Raw genomic sequence first — 20353 nt, 5'->3', positions numbered from 1 at the left:
CTAATAGATTTATTATTGTTAATTACATATTTATTATAAATAAATTCTTTTTATTATTCTAGAGTTAGCGGAATATCAAAAAAGGGAACTGGATACATCGATGTATTACAAGGAAACATTTGGTATTACTCCGGAACAAGCATTAAAAAATACGGAAAAGTTGAGACAAATGGAAGAATTAGTGATTTCTCTTGAAACAGAGGTATGTTTGTATAGAATGAAGTTTGATAAGACTCTTAACAAACTCTTCCGAGAATTTTTCTTTCCTTCTTTCTGATATCGCAACATTTCAAAGTCGGGACCAGGACCTATCTTTCATGTGCCGGTGGTGTGCGCGCAGGTTGTACACAGACATATGGGACCTACAATTTAACGGTTCCAAACGACAATTTGAGAGGTTTCCTTGACAATAGATACTCTTAATGGTTTGCCAGACTGCCGAAGAGGAGCTATACGAGTGCATGAAAAATTTCTTGGATCTGTCGAGAATCGAATTCGAGTCCCCTAGCATAATAGACTTGCGCGCTGTCCACCATGCTACACTTGTACTTAATTCTGTTCCGAGAATATATTTTATAACATAAAAAATTCAATTAATAGTATTATAAATTTTTTATTATCTGTTTTATTAATATAGGAATAAGAAAGTTTCTTCTAATAGAATATTTATAAATATAGATATATGTGGACTTACGTGTAATTTTGTTACAAAATAATATTTCTATAGATAATATTTTTAAATAAAAAAGTTACTTTGAAAATAATTGGATACATTAAAAAGATATCTAATAATTTCTATTTTGAACAGAACATTTATTGCAATATCAGAACGTGTTGTTTCACTAAATAGGTAATAGTGTTCTTAAGAGTATTATGAAAGGGAATAATCAAGGAGAATCGAAGAAAGCAAATAATATGAATTAAACATTTTCCCTTTTGTCTCTTTTAGGAACACGATACGAATTTGCTCTTTTTGTTTCATATCGTAATATCTATAAAAGGAAAGTGGAGAAAGATTGTATAATATTTGTATAATATATATGTGATACATTTGTGCTACGCGATCTAGGTGAAACAGATAACTGGCAGTTTGGAAGAGGAGCGCAGTTGGGCACAGGAACTTGAAAATGAGCGAGATCAGTTCAGAGAGCGATTAGACGTGGAAACGCGGTTGCGAGAGAAGCAAGACAGTGATCGAGTACAAAGTATTGACAAGCTTCGCGACGAAGTAAAAGAGTTGAAAGATCAACTGATCAAGAAGGATTCCATTGTGGAACAATGTAAAAACGATCTCGCCGAACGGGATAGACTAATCAAACAGAAAAGCACATTGTTAGAAGAAAAGTGTCATGCGTTTGAAGAAGTCAGTCAAGTGTCCGAAAAAAGGAAAAATCAGATCATCCAGTTGAGGGCATCTGTAAAATCGCGCGATGACGCCCTCGTAGAGATCAACAATAAGCATCGTGCATTGTTATCACAGGTGATTAAATCAATCCTTTTTTCTTGAAACAAGTAGCAAATTATTTTGCATATACTATGAAAACTTGTCAAATCTTTAAATAGGCTTTAATTGTTTTATGTTTTACTATGATCTATTTATGATTTACATACAACCTGGCTACTGTTATCTTTTTTCCTTGTTGTTAAATTTAAGTTACTGTCTCGGTTGCACAAATTTTAAGTCATATCTTTTTATAAACAAATTATACTATTGATATTTCTTTATTTATATTTATTTTTTGTTATACTTATATTTATTGTAATTATAATTGTTACTATTGTAATTTATAATTATATTTATTATATAAGTTTGTTATTATATTTATTATATTGTTTAGAGTTGCGTTATAAATCTGATAAAAATTTCGGCACGCGATTGGGGGAACAACTACATACGCGGTATATAAAAATCACACATTATTATAAGCATTGTGATCTAGCGTTGACCGTTATAGGCTTTGCTTCGCGCTTTCTTCTTGTTATTGTATATTTATTATATTTTCTAGTGCGAAAATAATTATGGCAAGCATTCGCCGCCCAATAGTCCCTCGGCTTTAATTTCATTGACGAGCGATTATATATCACTGTCTATGGGACATAAAACATCTTGTGTTCAAAGCACAACAAAGTGTGATGGTGCCTATGATTATGAATCGAATAAAGAAAGAGCAGCAAGTTTGAATTCACCATTAAATGAAGATGCCAGGGAAATCAGACATCTTTTAAAGGTTAATAAAACATTTCTTATTGTCTTCTTATATCCAATTTCTTTACCTCTAGATAACTTTATCCAGGAGATATCTTCCAGAATACAATGGAGATATCTCCTGGATAAAGTTATCTGCAATTTATCTGGAAGTGAAGAAATTGGGCATTAATCTTGTTGTCATGGCTGAGTGAGTGTGATTCTCATATGCCTGTAGCGCGCATACTGGTAGTACATAGTTATATGGGACTTACAGTTTAACATCGATTTCGAACAATGAAATTTCATTAGAGAAGTGTTCTTGGCAAAGATACTCTCGGTGGGTTGCCACTTCCTTCCGAGAGGAGACACGAGCGTATGAAAATATTTTTGGTTCTACCGGGAATCGAACTCGGATCCCTAGCATAGCAAACCAATGCGCTGTCTACTTTGTCACGCTTGCTTTCTATATTTTTTATTGTCTGTTCTGCTATAAAATTATCTGGAGAAAGTATAATAAACAATATTTGATTTGTTAAAAAACTTGAATTGCAGGAACTGGAAGGAAGAGACAGTAACTTAAAGCAGCACGAAGATACTAGAAAGCAGTTAACATTAAAACTGTGCAACGCTCAGAAGCAAGCAGAAAATGCAGAGCAGAAATTGAAAATGATGGAAGGCAAATATCAGAAAGCCATTAAAACAATACGAAGTTTCATGGAACGCGAACAACAAATGCAAATCACGGAATCTCACAAAGAACGGCAGATTGTCGAATTGGAGACGGAATTACGTAAGAGAAGAAATGACCACGGTCCCGTCTCGTTGAAAGATCTCGGCATTAAGAATGCGGATGATTTCGAAAACGATTCCTCCAAACAGGTCAATATTGCGATTCATGTCTAATCTTGTTTGACGGTCTCTACGTTTCAGAATTGTGTAGTCGATAATTAAGTTTTTAAATTATTAAAAAATTATGCCATATACGACATTTTTCAATGTTATCTCGAATCCTGAAGTGTAGAGACGCTTTGCTTGTTGAGAAGCACGATGGGGCAACTAAATATATTGAACATTTTCTTTTTTTTTTTTTTTTTTTTTTTCAGAATTATTAAATTCACTTAATTTTTGTTTCTTTTCTGCTTTATACCATTTCTATGATTGCATGATTTTTATTATTTTAAACTATTTTATTTGACAATTGCTTCTCTTGCAATGCATGAATTAGATATTGAGATGAAATTATTTTATATAATGTATTTTATTGTAAATTGTGTTTTTTTTTATTATCTCTTTTGTACTTTTTATAGTTTTATACATAATTTTCTATTATTTTTTATGAGACATTGTAATTATATGTAAGCCAGATAAATTTTAATAATGCATATTTTAGTTATGTTTATTGCACTTTTATTGCAATGTTGTGTTCAGAATATACAGGAGATAGTAGAATATTTATATTTCATTGTACACAGGAATTTGCACATTTGTCAGAGTTGGAAAAAAAACCCGGTTTTTTTTTTTTTAAAGCCCGTTTGGTTTTATTGGGTTTTTTTTTATAAAATTGATTATTTGATATTTTTTACGTAATATTTAATTTACGTTATATTTATCATTACATCTGTTTAATTACATATTCAAATAAAATTAATTATAAAAGAATTTTATAAGAGTATAATGATGAATTTTTCAAATAAAAAAAACTTCTATAGTGAAGGTAAAGAAAGAAATGATGACCCTTTATATTATAAATTATATTAATATTTATTTGGATAATTTAATGCTTAAAATTAACACTTAAACAAGTTTTTGTTATAAGAAAGTTGGGTATTTTATTATGATTTTCAATATAATTCTAATAAAATCTACCCGGAAAATAAGTCCCTACTCATAATTCTGGTAGGAACTTTAGACATAAACTAGTGCGCTCTGCCATGCCATGCTCGTACTCATCAACAATATTAATATTTTAGATAAAACATCAAATTGGAAGTTAATTGTTTCTCTAGAACATATCTTTTTATTAACAATATTCAAAATTCTCACAATAGTATCATGTCTTTCAATTCAAAGTTTTTCAATATATTTACTGATATGTCGTTAGTATAATATAACAAATAATAAATTTTTTAATAAAATTTTTTTATAGGACTTTCCATACACATGTAACTTTACGTATGCACATGAGTTTTACATACATTGAGAATAAAATAGGTCCTTTAAGCTCTTTGCTATAGAAGAGATTCTTCTTCAATATATTAAATACTTAAACTCGTTTTTATATATATTACTGTTATATTAAATTCTAGATTAAATTGTATCTTTTTATTTAACATTTTATTTTTACATTTTAATAAATTATTATACTTTATTTATGTAATTTAACATAGATAAATAAAATGAAAAATAAAGGACTCTTTATATAAAATAATAATCTAACAAAGAAAGGACAATAAGAGTCAAGTAGTAAATAAAATAAAATAAAGCGGTAAACATTTAAATAACTTTAACTGTGTATATACATAGAAATAATTGAAATACAATAAATAAATTAGAAGTACTTAGCCGCTTATGATGTTATAAAATAACATCATAACATAGATAGTAAATATCTACAGAACATTTTTTTTTAATTGTTTTCCTATTTTTTTTTTTTTTTATTATGTATTGCTCTTTCGGGTTGCGTATGTTTTACATATATATTTCACAATTTTTACTAGATTTTTCATTTTTCTCTTACTTTTATTTTGCAAAGGTTTGTTGTTTTATAGTTTCTCAGTATTATAAAGTTCTTTAAGTAGTCCGTTGCATTGAGGAAGATTTTGGAGCTATAATGTGCGACTCGTCTGGTATCTCGAGAATACCGTGTGAGAAGACGCGGTCGTCATCTATTAATAGAGACACCGTCGCCTTTTCTCGCAGCTTCTTACGGTGTATGTATCGCGATACGCGGCAGTTCTCATACGAAAATTCATCTCGACCGATCAGCCACCGCAACTGCAGTAGCGCCGAACGAATAATAATACAAGAATACAATAATACGAGCAACAACGGGATAGATTTATCACCGTCCAACAATCTCGACGATACTACGAAAACGACTCGTGTCTATATGCTCTGAAAATAGCGCACGATTTTGCTAACTTTAATGCAGCACAACGGAAGGAAGTCGTTACTTTGCTCTACGTGTCGAATAAGTGAAGAAAGTATAAAAAGTCAAAGAATTTGTGAAAAAATTAAACAAATTATATGTTTTTAAAAAATTCAAATCAAAAAGTGAAAAAATTTTGTTAGCAATTGTGCTCCACGAAAACTATAACAATTTCCAATTAGCCAGTAATTATAATTAGATGCGTAGATAACTGATTGATATTTGCGTAGTCTTTACTAAGGATATTCACCAGTGCTGATCATACTAGCACTGACGTAGAGTATCTATTCGAGAGTCAATTGATTGATCGCTGCTTTTATTGCTGATCCTTGATTAAGTCAAAAGTTTAACAACTAAATATGTTCTCTTGTCTGTGCGCCTCAGTGCGGATGGAGGTAGGTAAAGTGTTGTCGAGAGTGCTGTTGTTATAGTTGTTTTCTTCAATATCCTCATTAAAGGATATTGTTGTACTCGTTAGACTAGCGCTTACAGATTTTCTCTTTATAGTATGCTCTTTCAATTGCACATATAGATAAAAACTAAAAAATTATTTAAATTAAAATGTGAATAAATATACTGAATTATTTAGATAAACATTTTTAATTAAATACTTTTGATAAATTAAATAGCTTAATTTAGAAGCTAATTGATAATATATATTTTATAATATGCAATTTTTTATATTGTTTATATTGTAATTTAGTTAATATCAATAGTTTCAAAGTTGTATAGAAAATTAGTGATTTTACGAGTTAAAAAAGAAATAAATTTTCTAAATTTATTAAAGGATCTAAAGGATTGAAAGAGCATTCTCATAGATTGGAACACTTTATATATGTATTTATAGCTTATTAAAGCTTGCATGTAATGCATATTTGCATGTAATGTTTAGTAACTAACCGTCCCAAATTAGGAGGGATAGTCCCAAATTTCAACTCTTTGTCTTACTTTACAACGCGTCGTAAATTTTGTCCCAAATTATGGACATGATCATACGTATAATATTATAAATTCTCTCTCTTTTCAGTATAAAAATAATAAATATAGAATAATAAATGAAGATAATAAGTGAAAATAAGTGTAAAATACAATTTTTTACTAATATGTGAAGAATTTTATGATTTTTTAAATTTAAAAACCCAGATATTTTACTCATAACATACATTTAATAGAAAAGTATAATTTTAAAAAAGAAAATATGATTTCTTGTAACTTGACGTAACATTAAGTGTTATTAGTTATTTACAAATATAATATAATATTGTTTGCACAAAGAAAATTAACACGCAACAAATTTTGCTTTGCATACGTGATGAAAAACATACACAATGAAAAATATCTTCAATGATTAAAGACCATATTTTTTAAGTTTTTCTTTTTTTCTTCTACACTTTTATACATAAGAACATATATTGCTGTCAATTATTAAAAATGAGAAACTTACTATTATATTTTTGTTCAAACGATTCTTCTCCAAACATTCGTTTATTACATTTTCAGAGACATATTTATTGAATAAAGAAATAATAGAGATTATAAGAAATATGTGTGTTTTTCTTTTAGGAGCCGGCGATTGTCACACTCGTACCACCGCGATGTTGGTCTAAGAAAACGAAAAGTTAACAAATTATTGTAATTGTTTTCCTGCATGAGAATGTATAACTTGCATGTAATGTTTTTACATTTCCTTCTCACTTTTCAAAGGCTTATTTCTTACATTATAATACATGAACTTGATATTTCGTTGTAATTCAAATTATATATGCGAATAAAGCATTCTCTAGTGAACCTGACGTTTTGAGTTTTATTGATATGGAATGATACTTTATGCTTGCAGCAACGTTTCGAAGAAATGGAAAGCAAGATTAGCGATCTACGAGACCAAATTGAGACAATAAAAGCTGAGAAGAATCTTCTGGAAAAACGCACGCAAGTTGAATTTAAGGTATATCATAATGCAAATATAATTTCTTATATATTTGTACGTAATATAATAAAATAACTAATTTTATAAATAATTGAATGGCATCGGTTTTTTAATTGAATTTTATTATATTGTGTTTATTTATATTTTATTATATTATGTTAATTGTGTTTATTGTTACACTATTTATATTTCTCTTTGATGAATATACAATTAGTAATTAATTGCACAAACAATATAAAATAGAAAGAGTTCAAAGGGAAAAAATATATATATATATATATAATATACAGTATAATATCATAATAATGTTCTAACTAGCATAACGTTAAACGAAAAATTGATTCAAAGACAAAACGCTAATGTACATTATATTTGGAAAATAATAGATTTATTATAATAATTTTTATAGTATATATTGTAATAATAATATATTTAAAATTTTTTGATTATAGCTACAACGATATATACAATTTTATATCTTTGTCTTTTGAAATCAATTACTTTAAAAAATGCAAAATTTGCGTATAGTATCTATAATTTTACATTAATTATTATCTATCTATATATAATAAGCATATAATTTTTTAAATTCAATTTAATCACATATTTTTATATTTGTATATTTGTTTTTTAATACAATTTAAAATAATAAAATTATATTATTTTTGTACAAATCGAATAAATTTTTTTCTTTTTTGTTGTGCAGGAACTTGAAATTCGTCTTCTTGATAAAGAACAAAAGATCGAGATCCTAGAGATAGAGAAACAGACTATTACAGAAGACTTGAAAAACAAAATCGCCGAACTCAATAAGCTCAGGCATGCTGAAATTAATAGTGTGGATGATGTTAGCACTGGTTATCGTGAAGATACTCTGCTACGGGAAGATCTACTCGAACAGTTGAATGAACGGAACGCCGAAGTCGAAAAGAAGAATCGCAAAATCGAACAACTGACAAAGGAATTGCAGATGACAACTCAAAATCTGCAGATGTTGGTCAACACAGAACTCTGGAGCAAAAATAAAGAAATTGCTAAACTGCACAATCATATGACTTCATCGTATAGCCATGATAGAAACCGTAATAAGCCCGAGATTGTCCAAGAAGCCGATAGTAGCTTGCAATTGACGAATCTAATTCATGAACTTAACGAAATCGGTGTTAAAGTAAGTTTTACAAACGACATTATCCAATTCGATTACATCAATGGAAATGAAAAGGTAGACGTGAAGACGTTAAATGAATACGTTCAGAGATTGTTGACTCAGCGGAATGATCTAGAAAAGGAAGTGGACTACCTGAAGTGGCTGAAGCTTGTATCGATGCCTGACATCTCCGCGGAGGTCGATGGTTGCAGTAATGAGACGGAACAGGTAAAAAAATACTGTGAGCTGCTGCGCACGCATCTGAAGGATCTGGTGAAGTTCATGAAGGAGATGCTCAAGAATACCGATCGTGCAGATACTATCGGTAACGAGCATAAGAAGATCGTGCTAGACGTTCTGCTCAATTCCAAGATTCTGTCGGATGACTTTGTGCGTATTCTTAAAGATATGAACGTTCAAGATGATATAATTATGAATGATAAGATCGATAGTTCCGTGAAAAGAAATCGGTCCGAAAATGTGGAGATGAAAAATCAGGCGTCGCAATCGGATTCGGAGACGTTCTCAGAACCCGATCGGACCGTTTCCATGGCCAGAATCGGTCTGCAGGAGAAACAACACAAGACCCTAAGCCGTCCCAGATTTACTAAGTACACTAAGACCTGCAGCGACTCTGAAGATTCCGCGGATTATGTGCCTTATTATAAGACCTATCAGAACGACCTGAGCGATTTTGATGTGAGCCATCAGATACAGGAGCTGAAAGAAACGAATAACGTATTGTATTCGGAACTTAGCGCCCTAAGGAACGATTTAGCTACACATTCTTTCGATTGTGTAAGTGTATCTGTATATATATTTTTAGATCACTAATCAGTTGCACTTCTTAACGCGATATTAAATATTTTTAAACCAAAAGATTGATGTATATGAAGAGTTAAACATTGAAGTAATTAATAATATAAACATATTTCATTAATTTAGGAATTTATAACTAAAAAAGCTGAATTTTATTTACAGACCTTTGATGAAAAATTAACGCTGTTTATTACGAAATTAGAGAAGTCTCAAAGGTTTTGTGAAAAGTTACAAGCTTCTTTGGAGAAAAGAATACACGAGTTCCACACGTTAAGAAAGGAGAACAAACAAAATTGCATTCGCAAGACGCAATTGGAGAAGAAGATCAGTGATGTCGAGCAAATGGCGAGTGAAATTACTAAACAGAAAACTGAATTTTTGCAGTACAAGGAAAACTCCGAAAAAAAGACTACGGAAACCCTTTTAATACTCAACAAAGAAAATGAATCGGTGAGTATGTGCTGTTTTGTTATATTGATTATAAACATTATCAGAGAACTGTAGCTATTTGATCTATTTCAGTTGCGAGCGAGAATTAAACAGCTGGAGGAAGAAACCGAAACTGCCAAAACAACTATATCCACGCTCAGAAATGAACTAGATCATCTCACTCTTTCGCACAGTCAGATACTCGTAGAGAACACCAAGTTAATGAATGACAAATTGAAACTCGAGCAAGATATAAGGAAAATGGAAAACCGATACGACGTAGCTGTTCGTTCGCTACATGATAAATTCAGCAAAGAGGTAAGCAAAGTTGGATTAGCTTATGAAAGTGTTTCCCGATGTGTGTCAATACTAATATGTGATGTAACATCGCCGTACACAGATATGCGATCTCAATCAGATCAACGATTCGCATAGAGCAAGAGTGCAAGAACTCGAAACGGCGAATAAAGAATTCAGAAGACATATGGCGGTGTGCGAGGCTAGCGATTCGACGGCGAGTTCGAGCGGCGTATCGTCAATACCCACAGACGCTACGCTCAAGCAAACTTGCGATATTCTACAGGAATATCAACCTTATAATGTTAGTTGATTGCCGTTGTCTCTTAGTGTTAATGCTGTCTGTTTAAGCTTCATTTGTAGAATATCTTAAAAGTGGATACATTGTATATAAGTGCATTGTCCACTTTTAATAATTGCGAATCGTGAATTATACATAATTGACATCATAATACTTTAATAAACCTTTCAACAATTGCACGTGATGCTACATAAATAGCATGCACACACACACATATTTTATTTTATTTAAACATTACATATAATTACATGTTAAAAATGCTCCACATGAATTGATTAAATTTTATTTATTATTTTAGTATGAAGATTTATATGATTGCATTATTTATGACTAATTTATATGATTATGATAAATTATGGATATTTTATAACAAATTTTGTATCGCGCACTTTTTCATTAAAAAGCTCAAGATTGAAGCTTTGATTTCTTTGATTTATTATAGAGTTCACAGTTTTGGCAACCGATGAATTACTCTGCACTCGGAACTCGCAGTAAATCCAGTTGTTCACCAGATTTGGGAATAGAGAGCGACGCTGCTGTTACAACAATAAGACCTTTAAAAGATACATTAAAGATCACAGAATCTATGACTAACTTACTAAGCGACGAAGACAATGATAATCACAGAGCTCAAAATTCAAATAGTGAAAGTCCATTACCGATAGAAGGTGCGTTTTAAAAAAAATTGTTTGAAATGTTATCAATGTATTACGTTTTTTTTCTTTTTTCAAAAACTTATAACTTATTATTATCTTATCATTTTAATTTAAAATTAATTAACCATACATTTAATATTTGCTTTTGAAATTATTTTAAAGTAATCTAAATAATTCTTTAATTATAGGTCTTGAAGAGATGGAAGCTTTGAAACAGGAAAATGAAGCGTTAAAACGAAGACTGGTGAAAACTAGGAAAGCACTGGAAGATACATTTGAGCACTTATCAGCTTCAAACAAGAATAAGAAAAACGTTGAAAAAGCGATAATAAAACAACTTATGGTTACAAGAAGTATCTTAAAAAAGACGAGGACATTTGATGAACCTTTGGACAATTAAAAGATTACAAATAGAGATTACAGACTGACTGACAGATCAAAAAATATGCACAAAAAGTGAAAAAGGAAGTAGGACTATGAAAGTTGTTACTTGTTGAATTGTGTTCTCATAGATTTACTGTTCATTTAATGTATCGTGTTTTATCCGCGTTTCTCATTTATCTCTTCTCACATTTTTTCCGAGATGAGAGAATTAACGATACATATTGATAAAAAAAATATATAATACTCAGACGTTAAGTACGAGTTATGAAATTTTTAAACGAAAAAATTTTCTAATCGACAAATATTTTCGTACACAACCTATTTTCGCTATTTAAGAAAAGAATTTAAAAAATGTAATGAAAGAAAGATTAAGATGAATTTGTACATTGAGATTTGTATATATATTTATATAGAATACGCGCATGATATTTTTGACATTTTTGTAGATTTTCTTTCATTGTGGAAAAGTTCTTCCAAGTGCTGAATGCACGAAAGTCGGTATCAAAGCCTGTCTTCGTTTGCTGACGTATTTTGCTTTATAAATAACAGAAATTTGTGTATGTGTGTACATAATTGTAGCTCATATATCGTTATGTAACATCTGTACATAATCACCATGAATAAAGTGCCATTGATATGCAGAATTTGTGTGTCAATCACAAATACGTGATGTACATTAAGTTGATTATATTTAGCTTTTCGAATTTCTGTTTTTGAATTTTCGTCGATGACCTACACCTTCCAATTATGAATTTCATCACTCGGCCGCACATGATACTTGAAAATAATAGAAATAAAACCACGCATGGAGATTAAGATTATGATAGAATTTTTATTATCACTCCATGACTAGATAATAATATAAAGATCCGTAATAACTCATAGTGATGTAAAGTTTATGAACTGCGCCAGACACGCGAATTCCTTCGACCGCACATCCGGCGAGGAGCGGAGAGAAATACTGTACAACATTAATCTTTCTTATAAGTCTAATATACCTTTCTTACCGTTTTCTTCCGTTCGCGATAATCGTATCCGTTGGTAAAACGTATGAGAGCATGTAAGAAGACAAGGGAAGCATGACGGAGATGGAGAGAGTTGGGATCGGTACCGAGATATATACAATTCTACAATGACATTCTTGCGCTTTTGTCGCTGCTGCTGCTCGCGTTGCATGCTAATGTCATTTAATAATAATATGAGATGTATTTGGATTAATCAAAATTTATTACTGTCTCATTTATCCTTTTCATTACGAAATCGTTAAAATTGCGAAGTGCCAAAGAATACCTTCTCTGCTATACATTCTCTCTATGTGTATATTATATTTATATTATTTAAAATTTTTGTGTAAAAATCTGAAACCTCTTATTTTTATTTTATTCTTAGCAGAGAGATATCGTAATACATGAAAATATTAGAAAAATAATGATAATAAAGTTTTCTTCGCGCTGATTGATTTGAATTTTGAATAATTCTATCTTAACGAAGAAAACTTCTACGACGTTGCAAAACGTTTACCGTTCTTGTACAATTTGTAAATATATTGTGATAACACAGTAAAAAATCAAATTTGTTAATCCATCTAGATTCATATTATTATTTTATGGTTTTCACTTAGCATGGTTTTACCGTACATTCAAGTTGTTTAATTTATTTTTCTTCTGTTTTGATTATCAACATATTTTGCGACTTACGACTCGAGAACAATTTTTTCGCTGTATACACAATGACGCGAGTCACTTATAAGTTATCATTAATCGACGGCTTACATGACCTCGTAGCCAAGCAGCGAGGTGCAGTTCAAAATTACTATAATTTTGATTGTTGATTGAACAGATGGGCGTGCAAAAGTAGCATAAAAATGCACGGAATTGCACAATTCTGCTCAAAAATTGTAACAACTCTATATTCGTTTTTCAGATTTCAAATTTATATTAAACAAAACTTATTCAGTGGAAGTAACAGGAATAATATGCGTTTATATAAAAGCGTTTACAAATGTAAATTAAGTGAATATTGTTCAACGTAACATTTTGTTGTAAATGTTGAAACCTTTGCACGTCAATCTTCTTTCAACTAGCAAGGAAAAGTTTCCAATCCATGATTATTCGATTTTGAAAAAAAAAACTATTTCTATACAATATAACATCAAATTTGGAAAAAATGAAAATGTATTTATTCACACGAATATATAATATAAGTTATAATTATATTTTATTGGGATTACTAAATTGATATAATTTGATTTCTTTTTTGTATTCCAATACTGTACTACTGGTACAGTAAAAAGTAAATTTATTACTGTACTAGTAAAAAGTAATAAAATTATATATCATGAATTGGATCAACTTTATCCTGCAGGTCTAATTCGTACTATTTACAATACACGCTTCAAGATTTTAGCGTGACTTACACGCAAGCAAAGTAAATCAACACGTATGCCCGATGCTCGATTTTCAGAATTCAAGTCTTCGAAGATCGTTCAAACGATGATAAAAATAAAACAATTATTTTATTTTGATCGAATATCAGAATTAATTCGTTATTTTTTTCTATTCGATGATATAGCATAAAGCAACAAGATAATAATTTAGAAATGTAGATTATACTATACGAAACATTTTATTAGTATTACAAGAGATTATGTATATTTTTAAATATATTAAAGACAAAAAGAGAAGATATAAAGAACAAATCTATCCGACAAGAAAGTATTAGGTTGTTCTTAAAGTTTGTTTCAAATTTTCTAACTCAAAATAATATATTATATATTTAAAAAATTAGCAATTATACCATTCGATAGAGCACTGATTTCTTAATTGCGGTACGATGATTTTTAACGGAGTTATGGGCAATTGAAATCAAAACACATTCTTTTACTTTTACTCGTGAATAACTAAGGAGTAAAAATCAAAAACATTTTTGAAAAACAATTTTATAGCTTCAAGCTTCCATGGTAGGTAATCGAAATTTGTCGCCAATTTTTTTTGAATATGTGAAAGACTCACAAAGTGAAAAGAAAATTTTTTATCTTTTTCAGCTCGTAGTTTTGTATATATAAAAATTACCAAACTCACAGAACTCAGAAGTTACCTTTCAAAAATGTAGATTTTAAGCTTAAAAATTCTTTTAAATTTAAATTTTTTTTATTTTTTACGAAGATATAGTATATACAATTTTAAGCTAGAAAATTATTAAAACAAACTTTCCAAACAATCTAATAGATAGATCATACGTTCTTTTGCAAATTTATGAAATCTTTAAATTTGTGTAAACTATTGAATTAACTTACACTTTGATACTTTTCAAAAACTTGTTCTATGAAAATCGGAGATCTAGAGGCAGTAGTACGATCATACAGATGATCACATTCGTCGTGATGATGTGTGAGTTCATTCGGATATAATATCAAATATATGTGTGTCATACCACATTTCTCTAAAACTTGCACATGTGTCTTGTTATAAAATCTCGATAAAGTCTCATTTTCTACAAATTGTCTTCCGGGCTTAGAGACTAAAATGAAACAATAATGATTATCATAAATCACGACGAAAGGATCCGCGAACAGTCCGGGAACACGTTTAACACTACCTCCTATTATTATTCGACAATCAAACTCCGAAAAACGAGGAACTTGTACATAAATATATTTAGATTAGTCGTAGTATCGAATGCGAATCGTATGTATGCCATAAAAGTATGACGTCGATACGGTCGCTCGAATGACGAAAGATCGTGAGGAGGGACGGTGTAAAATACCAGTATAGAATAACTCGGATTTGGACCATTTTGGGAACGTTCAAGCATCGCACAATCCGTCATCACTGAAGACTATGTCAATTATTGAAAATTGTCTCAAAATTTTTCTCAATTCATCGCAGATGATCTATCCAAAAAATTACTTCTTTATCCTAACACTAATCGTGTAATAATATGAAAGGTCTAAAAGCGAAAAAAGCGATCTCTATTACTCGTTCAAATATTAAATCACTAAAATAATAATTACTATAAATTGTTATAAATTCCATAAATTGGTCCAAAATAAATTAAAAATATGAATATTGTAAATAAGAAACTTGTGTACATGAAAAAGAATAATATACATTCCACATGAAAATATAGAAAAATATCAGATGCACATAATAAATTAAAGGATTATCACACATATTTTTAATAAAAAATAAAGATCTATTTTCGCGCTTTTAGATCTTCCATATGTAAAAAAATTGTAGATTTTCTTTGCAGTTAAAAAGACCAGAACAGAATCAACCGTCGAACGTATTCACATTTTCTGAAGTTTACGAAATGTATTATTATATATTCGAAGAAACAGCGGGAAAGATTTCTTCAGTTTCCTCCAGGATGACGACGACGACGACGAGGCCAACACCGACGATCTCAGGTGAATGCCCCGCTTTGCCAGTACGTTATTCTATATGGTATTTGGCGACGCGCGGTTTTGGCGGGTTATGTGGCGTAATGGGAATGGGAGTGAGAATGATGGTGAGCATGCGGGGGTGGCGGTTCGCCGAGCCAGGAGTCCGGCGACGGCGGGAAATCGGGGTAACCACCGCCACCGCCGCTACCACCGCCACCGCCGCCGCCGCCGCCGCCGCCTCCGCTCGATTCGTTACTCAGATCCGATGCTGGTCCTGGCACCATGCCGCCCGGTCCCCCTGGAATCATACGGTTTGCGTCAGTCGTAAACTTGCGACTCTCGCACTAGAATAGTTTAACGCTCGAGTTTCTTCTTGTCTCAACCCGAGTATATTATTGACCACCAGCGAGCAAAACTCGTCTAAAATGGGAGCTGAGAGCTGAGAAAATTGACAGATTTGTGAGAATCCAGATGGTTCGCAAAAAAACGCAGAGTTAAAAAATCAGAATCTCTCAACATTGTTAAAAGAGGGTCTACGAAGCTGAAGAAATGAAGAAGGGAATTCAGAAAATTAAAAGAATTGAGAAATATTAAGAAACAGAGAGAGTTTTTGGAAGACTTGAAAAACACAGGAAACTGATAGGCTCGAGCATTATATGGATAAGATGGCCACAAGTTTTTTTAATAATTCCTAAGTGCATATATATATAAAGAGCAATTTTTATAGTTATTTTGAAAGCCTATAGCCATCTTACCCGAGTTCACTGTAGTAGAGAGAACCAAGCGAGCGTAATTTCAAGAGTGTGTTGCTTAGTAATTGACGTCAGGCTTACCGAGAGTGGTATACACCGAAAGACCAGCGTCCGGCGGATATGGAAACTGAGGTGGTAAGGACGGCGATCTGGACGTTGAGAGATACGGAGGTGTTGTCGCACCCAGGTATGCGCGGGGCGGCCCACCCCCGGCAACTCCGTTGCCACCGCCGCCTGGACTCGCACCCTCGCCATCCAGGCCCATGTTCACCACTGTCCCGTAACTATCGTTACTCAAGTCTGCAAATAGATCGTTCCTCTCATTAGGTGTTGCTAGGCTAGTAATTGGATTTATACAACAAATATTCTATTCTCTAAGAAATGCGAAGAAATTAGTTATGACGAATATGAATTAGGACGTATTAAAAATAGATAGTTAAAAAAGTGCTCTCAATCACGAATCGCAGGAGTTATTTATCTGTAACGAGTGATCATTCTAACGCCGTAAATTGAAAGTCGAAAGTCGAGCCAGCGACTGGCGGCATCCATTGTGTCTGCGTCTCTCAGTACTCAGATGCCTGCTATCCGAGGGGAAGACGATCTCCTCAAATATTCAGGAGATCGCGGAGGCTAACTGCCGGTTCACCGTGTCCGAGATTTCAGGAAGATTGCGGGCCATCCTTGAATTTATGCTCGCTATTACCTGCTCTTACTCGGGAACGAGTACCGTATATAATACATTGCTCGTTTGGGTTGTTTCGGAAGCGGCTGATGCCATTATTATAGAAATAACTTTGGCACACCATTATTTTATATAGGAGAAAGATGAATCTCGTGAATATCTGATAGTTGCATGTGCATATTTTTATATAGTTATATATTATATACATTACCCTACCCCCCGTATTTAGTACTTAAATAGCGTTTTCGGTATATACATATTCGGCTCTTCCAAATATTTTTTTCATTCCTTTCTTCATTGCTCTTATATTCAAATGTTGTAGAAGTTTACTTGAAACTAACTAGTACTGCAATCTTTTTGTTTTTAAGACTAAGCAAACAACAAATGCTAATTTAACTAAAAATCTTTTTCCCAAAATTCAATTGAAAGAATCAATTTATTACAAAACTATAGTATTTATAGAATCCAGATAAATTGTGACATATAAGAATTATGCGATGTTTATCTTTCGGTTCTTTTTGCACCTTTTATTGCCATCTTTATATCAACAAAATATTTATATCAACAGAATGATAATGCAATAATGCAACTCACCGTGATGACCAAAGGTGGAGTCCAAGTCTACCTTTAGCTCGTCTTTGTCGAGTAGCTTATCGTGTCTAGGCGAGTGACCGCCTGTACCGCCTTTCATACTGCGAAAATATTGCGACCATCTCGTTCTACCAGCATCTTTCTTCAGCCTCTTTTCTTTCGCCCTTCTGCACAGAGACCATAATGGGTGTATATAATATATTGGTAAAATTTTATTTTACAAACTTCCGAAAGTAAGAGCACTAATTAAGTATCATAAATTTGGTAATAAAATCATCGAGAAACAAATTTTTTCAAATACTTATAATATATGTTCAACAAAATGTAGGTCTATATAAATACTAAATTATGGGATTAATTTAATTTTTAGAATATATATCTCGTTGCGCTTAATCGTCAATTATATTTTCATAAACAAAATAAAAAAATTTTATTGATTTATTTGGATATTGTGCTAATATCAGTAGTGCAAATATAATTTATAATTATATATTAAAATATATATGATGGAACTCCTATTTTATTACTTTGATATCACGCGTTCAATGGTTATTGATATTAGACGTTGATAAAATAAGAAAAAGAATAATTTCCAGGATGATAAGCATACTCGTTATGATAAGTACTCGATTTCTTATGATAAATATTCTAACGTCTCATATACATTTATATTTTCCATTATCGTTTCGTTGAATAGTGAAAGAATGTGTATCTTATCTCATCACGGCAATCTGATATTAATCTCGCATTACGTCAAATATATCGGCTCGACTTTTCTGGAAAACTACATTGCACGTATGCGGTTTTCTGAATTTACCTGTTATATAGTATATTTATCTGCAGTCATTGATAGGCCTTATTTACTTATGCTTCACGTTATTTTCACGCGCTTTCTAACATTCGCATCTGATAAGCGACTAGGATTCTCCTTTTAAAGATAAAAGAATTTTTCACGACGGATTGTTACTTTCCCTACAATATCACGTAGTGCCACTTGAGCGATAAGAGGGAAAAATGTACATTCACAGTTACAAAGTACAGCGCTTGCGATGTATCATGATCTTAGGATCTATGTTAAATAAAATTAATAACACGTACACACAGAAAGAGCGATTTTGCTGAAGTACCTAAAAATTTAGTTACATATATAGTATTAGTAGTTACATAAAAAATATATATTTATACTTATGTGTGTGTTGTGTGTAAAAATACTTATGTAGAACGTTGAAACTGACTGAATTTTTTGCAATATTGCTTATCATGGTTGAATTTTCTATATATAATTATTGTAGAACAAAGTTATTTTCAAATCTACGTATATGTACTCAAATTTTTTGAATACTTCAAATTTGTACTATAAAGTCATTCTTTCCGTGTGTGTGGATATCAATTTTATTATTATAACCTTTAATTTATTTTTTTAAGATTTACAAAATCCAGATGACTAAAAGTGATCTCTTTTATGATTATTTTCATTATTAAATAACATATGACGCATAATTTCCAAATAAAAATTAATTTCCACCATCGTTGATTGAATGATCTAAAACGTTTTATGTAGAAAGAGGTATTCGGACTGATGTCTCTCAACATCTCCGAATGTTTCGATTGTCTCCATAAAGGGTTTCGGAAACCGTATTACAGGCTACATCAGATGCTAGTACAGAATCCTGACGATGAATGTTTCTCTCCCTTAATTTAATAATTTCGTCAGGATCTAAAATGATCTTTTCTTTCTAAAACTCTCTTCTCTATATTGTATTCGCACCATGATTGCTACTTACAATGCGTAACTTTTTAAAGTGCAATTTCCAATTTTTCTTACCTGTTTTGAAACCAGACTTGAACGACGCGCATATCGAGGCCTGTGTCTTGAGACAGCTGTTCTCGCACGTGCCTTGCTGGCTTTGGACTGGTGTTGTATGCCAGCTTGAGAGTTTCAAGTTGCTTCGCTGTGATCGTCGTTCGTGGCCTTTTATTAGGTTGATCACCGTCTATACTTCCTCCATCTGCCAGTTCTGAAATATCATGTAAATTATATATTATACTACTTTGTGAAAACATTTTCTTTAATTATTCAATTAATAATATAGTAATATAATAGATAATATCAGTTACATAATCTTGATCGTAATGTATAAAATACTCCAAAACCTGACGTAAACATTTTATTAAATTGCTATAGAAAATTGTCTTAAATAAAGTCACAAAAAAGAATTCTTCCTTACGAAGATGCAATACTGAGAAAAAATTTACATCAAATTTTAATAAATATTTTTTTTTATAGTTCTAACGGTATATTTACTTACAGTAAATAAATATTTAGATAAATGAAAAAAGTGATAGTCGAATCTAACTAATGATTCTTGTATCTAATAAATAGATATATGTTTACTTTTATTAAATATTCCGCTAGGATTATTAAAAAAAATATCTAGGGTAAACCCGGTATATACGCCGCACCTATCGAAAACTTAATTTATCAATTATTATTTACTATGTTTAAAGCAAATTAATTATACAAATAAAAACTTTGTATCATCTACTAGTGTAAAAAAAATATTAGAAATCCAAAATAATTTATTTTCCATATTAAAAAGTAACTTTTTCAAACCCCTGCATTTTTGCCATTTATCCCATAGGGGGGG

At 31.3% G+C, this 20353-nt stretch overlaps 2 protein-coding genes across 6 annotated transcripts in view; one reads left to right on the top strand and one right to left on the bottom strand.

The window, feature by feature from the left end:
• cnn (phosphodiesterase 4D interacting protein centrosomin) overlaps window positions 1-12587 on the top strand; it is a 31715-nt gene extending 19128 nt beyond the window's left edge. For 4 of the 5 annotated variants that reach the window (XM_018542095.1, XM_018542094.1, XM_018542096.1 and 1 more), the window contains 11 exons: window positions 63-202; window positions 1070-1480; window positions 2007-2228; window positions 2741-3067; window positions 7174-7281; window positions 7970-9208; window positions 9392-9679; window positions 9752-9976; window positions 10059-10259; window positions 10699-10924; window positions 11101-12587. In XM_018542095.1, coding sequence (XP_018397597.1) covers window positions 63-202; window positions 1070-1480; window positions 2007-2228; window positions 2741-3067; window positions 7174-7281; window positions 7970-9208; window positions 9392-9679; window positions 9752-9976; window positions 10059-10259; window positions 10699-10924; window positions 11101-11312 — 3599 coding nt within the window. In that variant the 3' untranslated portion in view covers window positions 11313-12587. The remainder of the gene's footprint in view (window positions 1-62; window positions 203-1069; window positions 1481-2006; window positions 2229-2740; window positions 3068-7173; window positions 7282-7969; window positions 9209-9391; window positions 9680-9751; window positions 9977-10058; window positions 10260-10698; window positions 10925-11100) is intronic. The other variant, XM_018542098.1, reaches the window with a different exon arrangement.
• Window positions 12588-15769: 3182 nt separating this feature from the next.
• Window positions 15770-20353, bottom strand: part of Lim3 (Lim3 homeobox protein) — a 6809-nt gene continuing 2225 nt past the window's right edge. Inside the window, exons 4-7 of the mRNA XM_018542079.1 lie at window positions 19531-19723; window positions 17709-17872; window positions 16514-16732; window positions 15770-15978 (exon numbers count right to left, since the gene is read on the bottom strand). Of these exons, the coding sequence (XP_018397581.1) occupies window positions 15770-15978; window positions 16514-16732; window positions 17709-17872; window positions 19531-19723 (785 nt within the window). The remainder of the gene's footprint in view (window positions 15979-16513; window positions 16733-17708; window positions 17873-19530; window positions 19724-20353) is intronic.

This window comes from Cyphomyrmex costatus, unplaced genomic scaffold (assembly GCF_001594065.2).
Source record: "Cyphomyrmex costatus isolate MS0001 unplaced genomic scaffold, Ccosl1.0 scaffold302, whole genome shotgun sequence".
NCBI lineage: Eukaryota > Metazoa > Arthropoda > Insecta > Hymenoptera > Formicidae > Cyphomyrmex > Cyphomyrmex costatus.
This window is presented reverse-complemented; position numbering and strand designations above follow the sequence as displayed.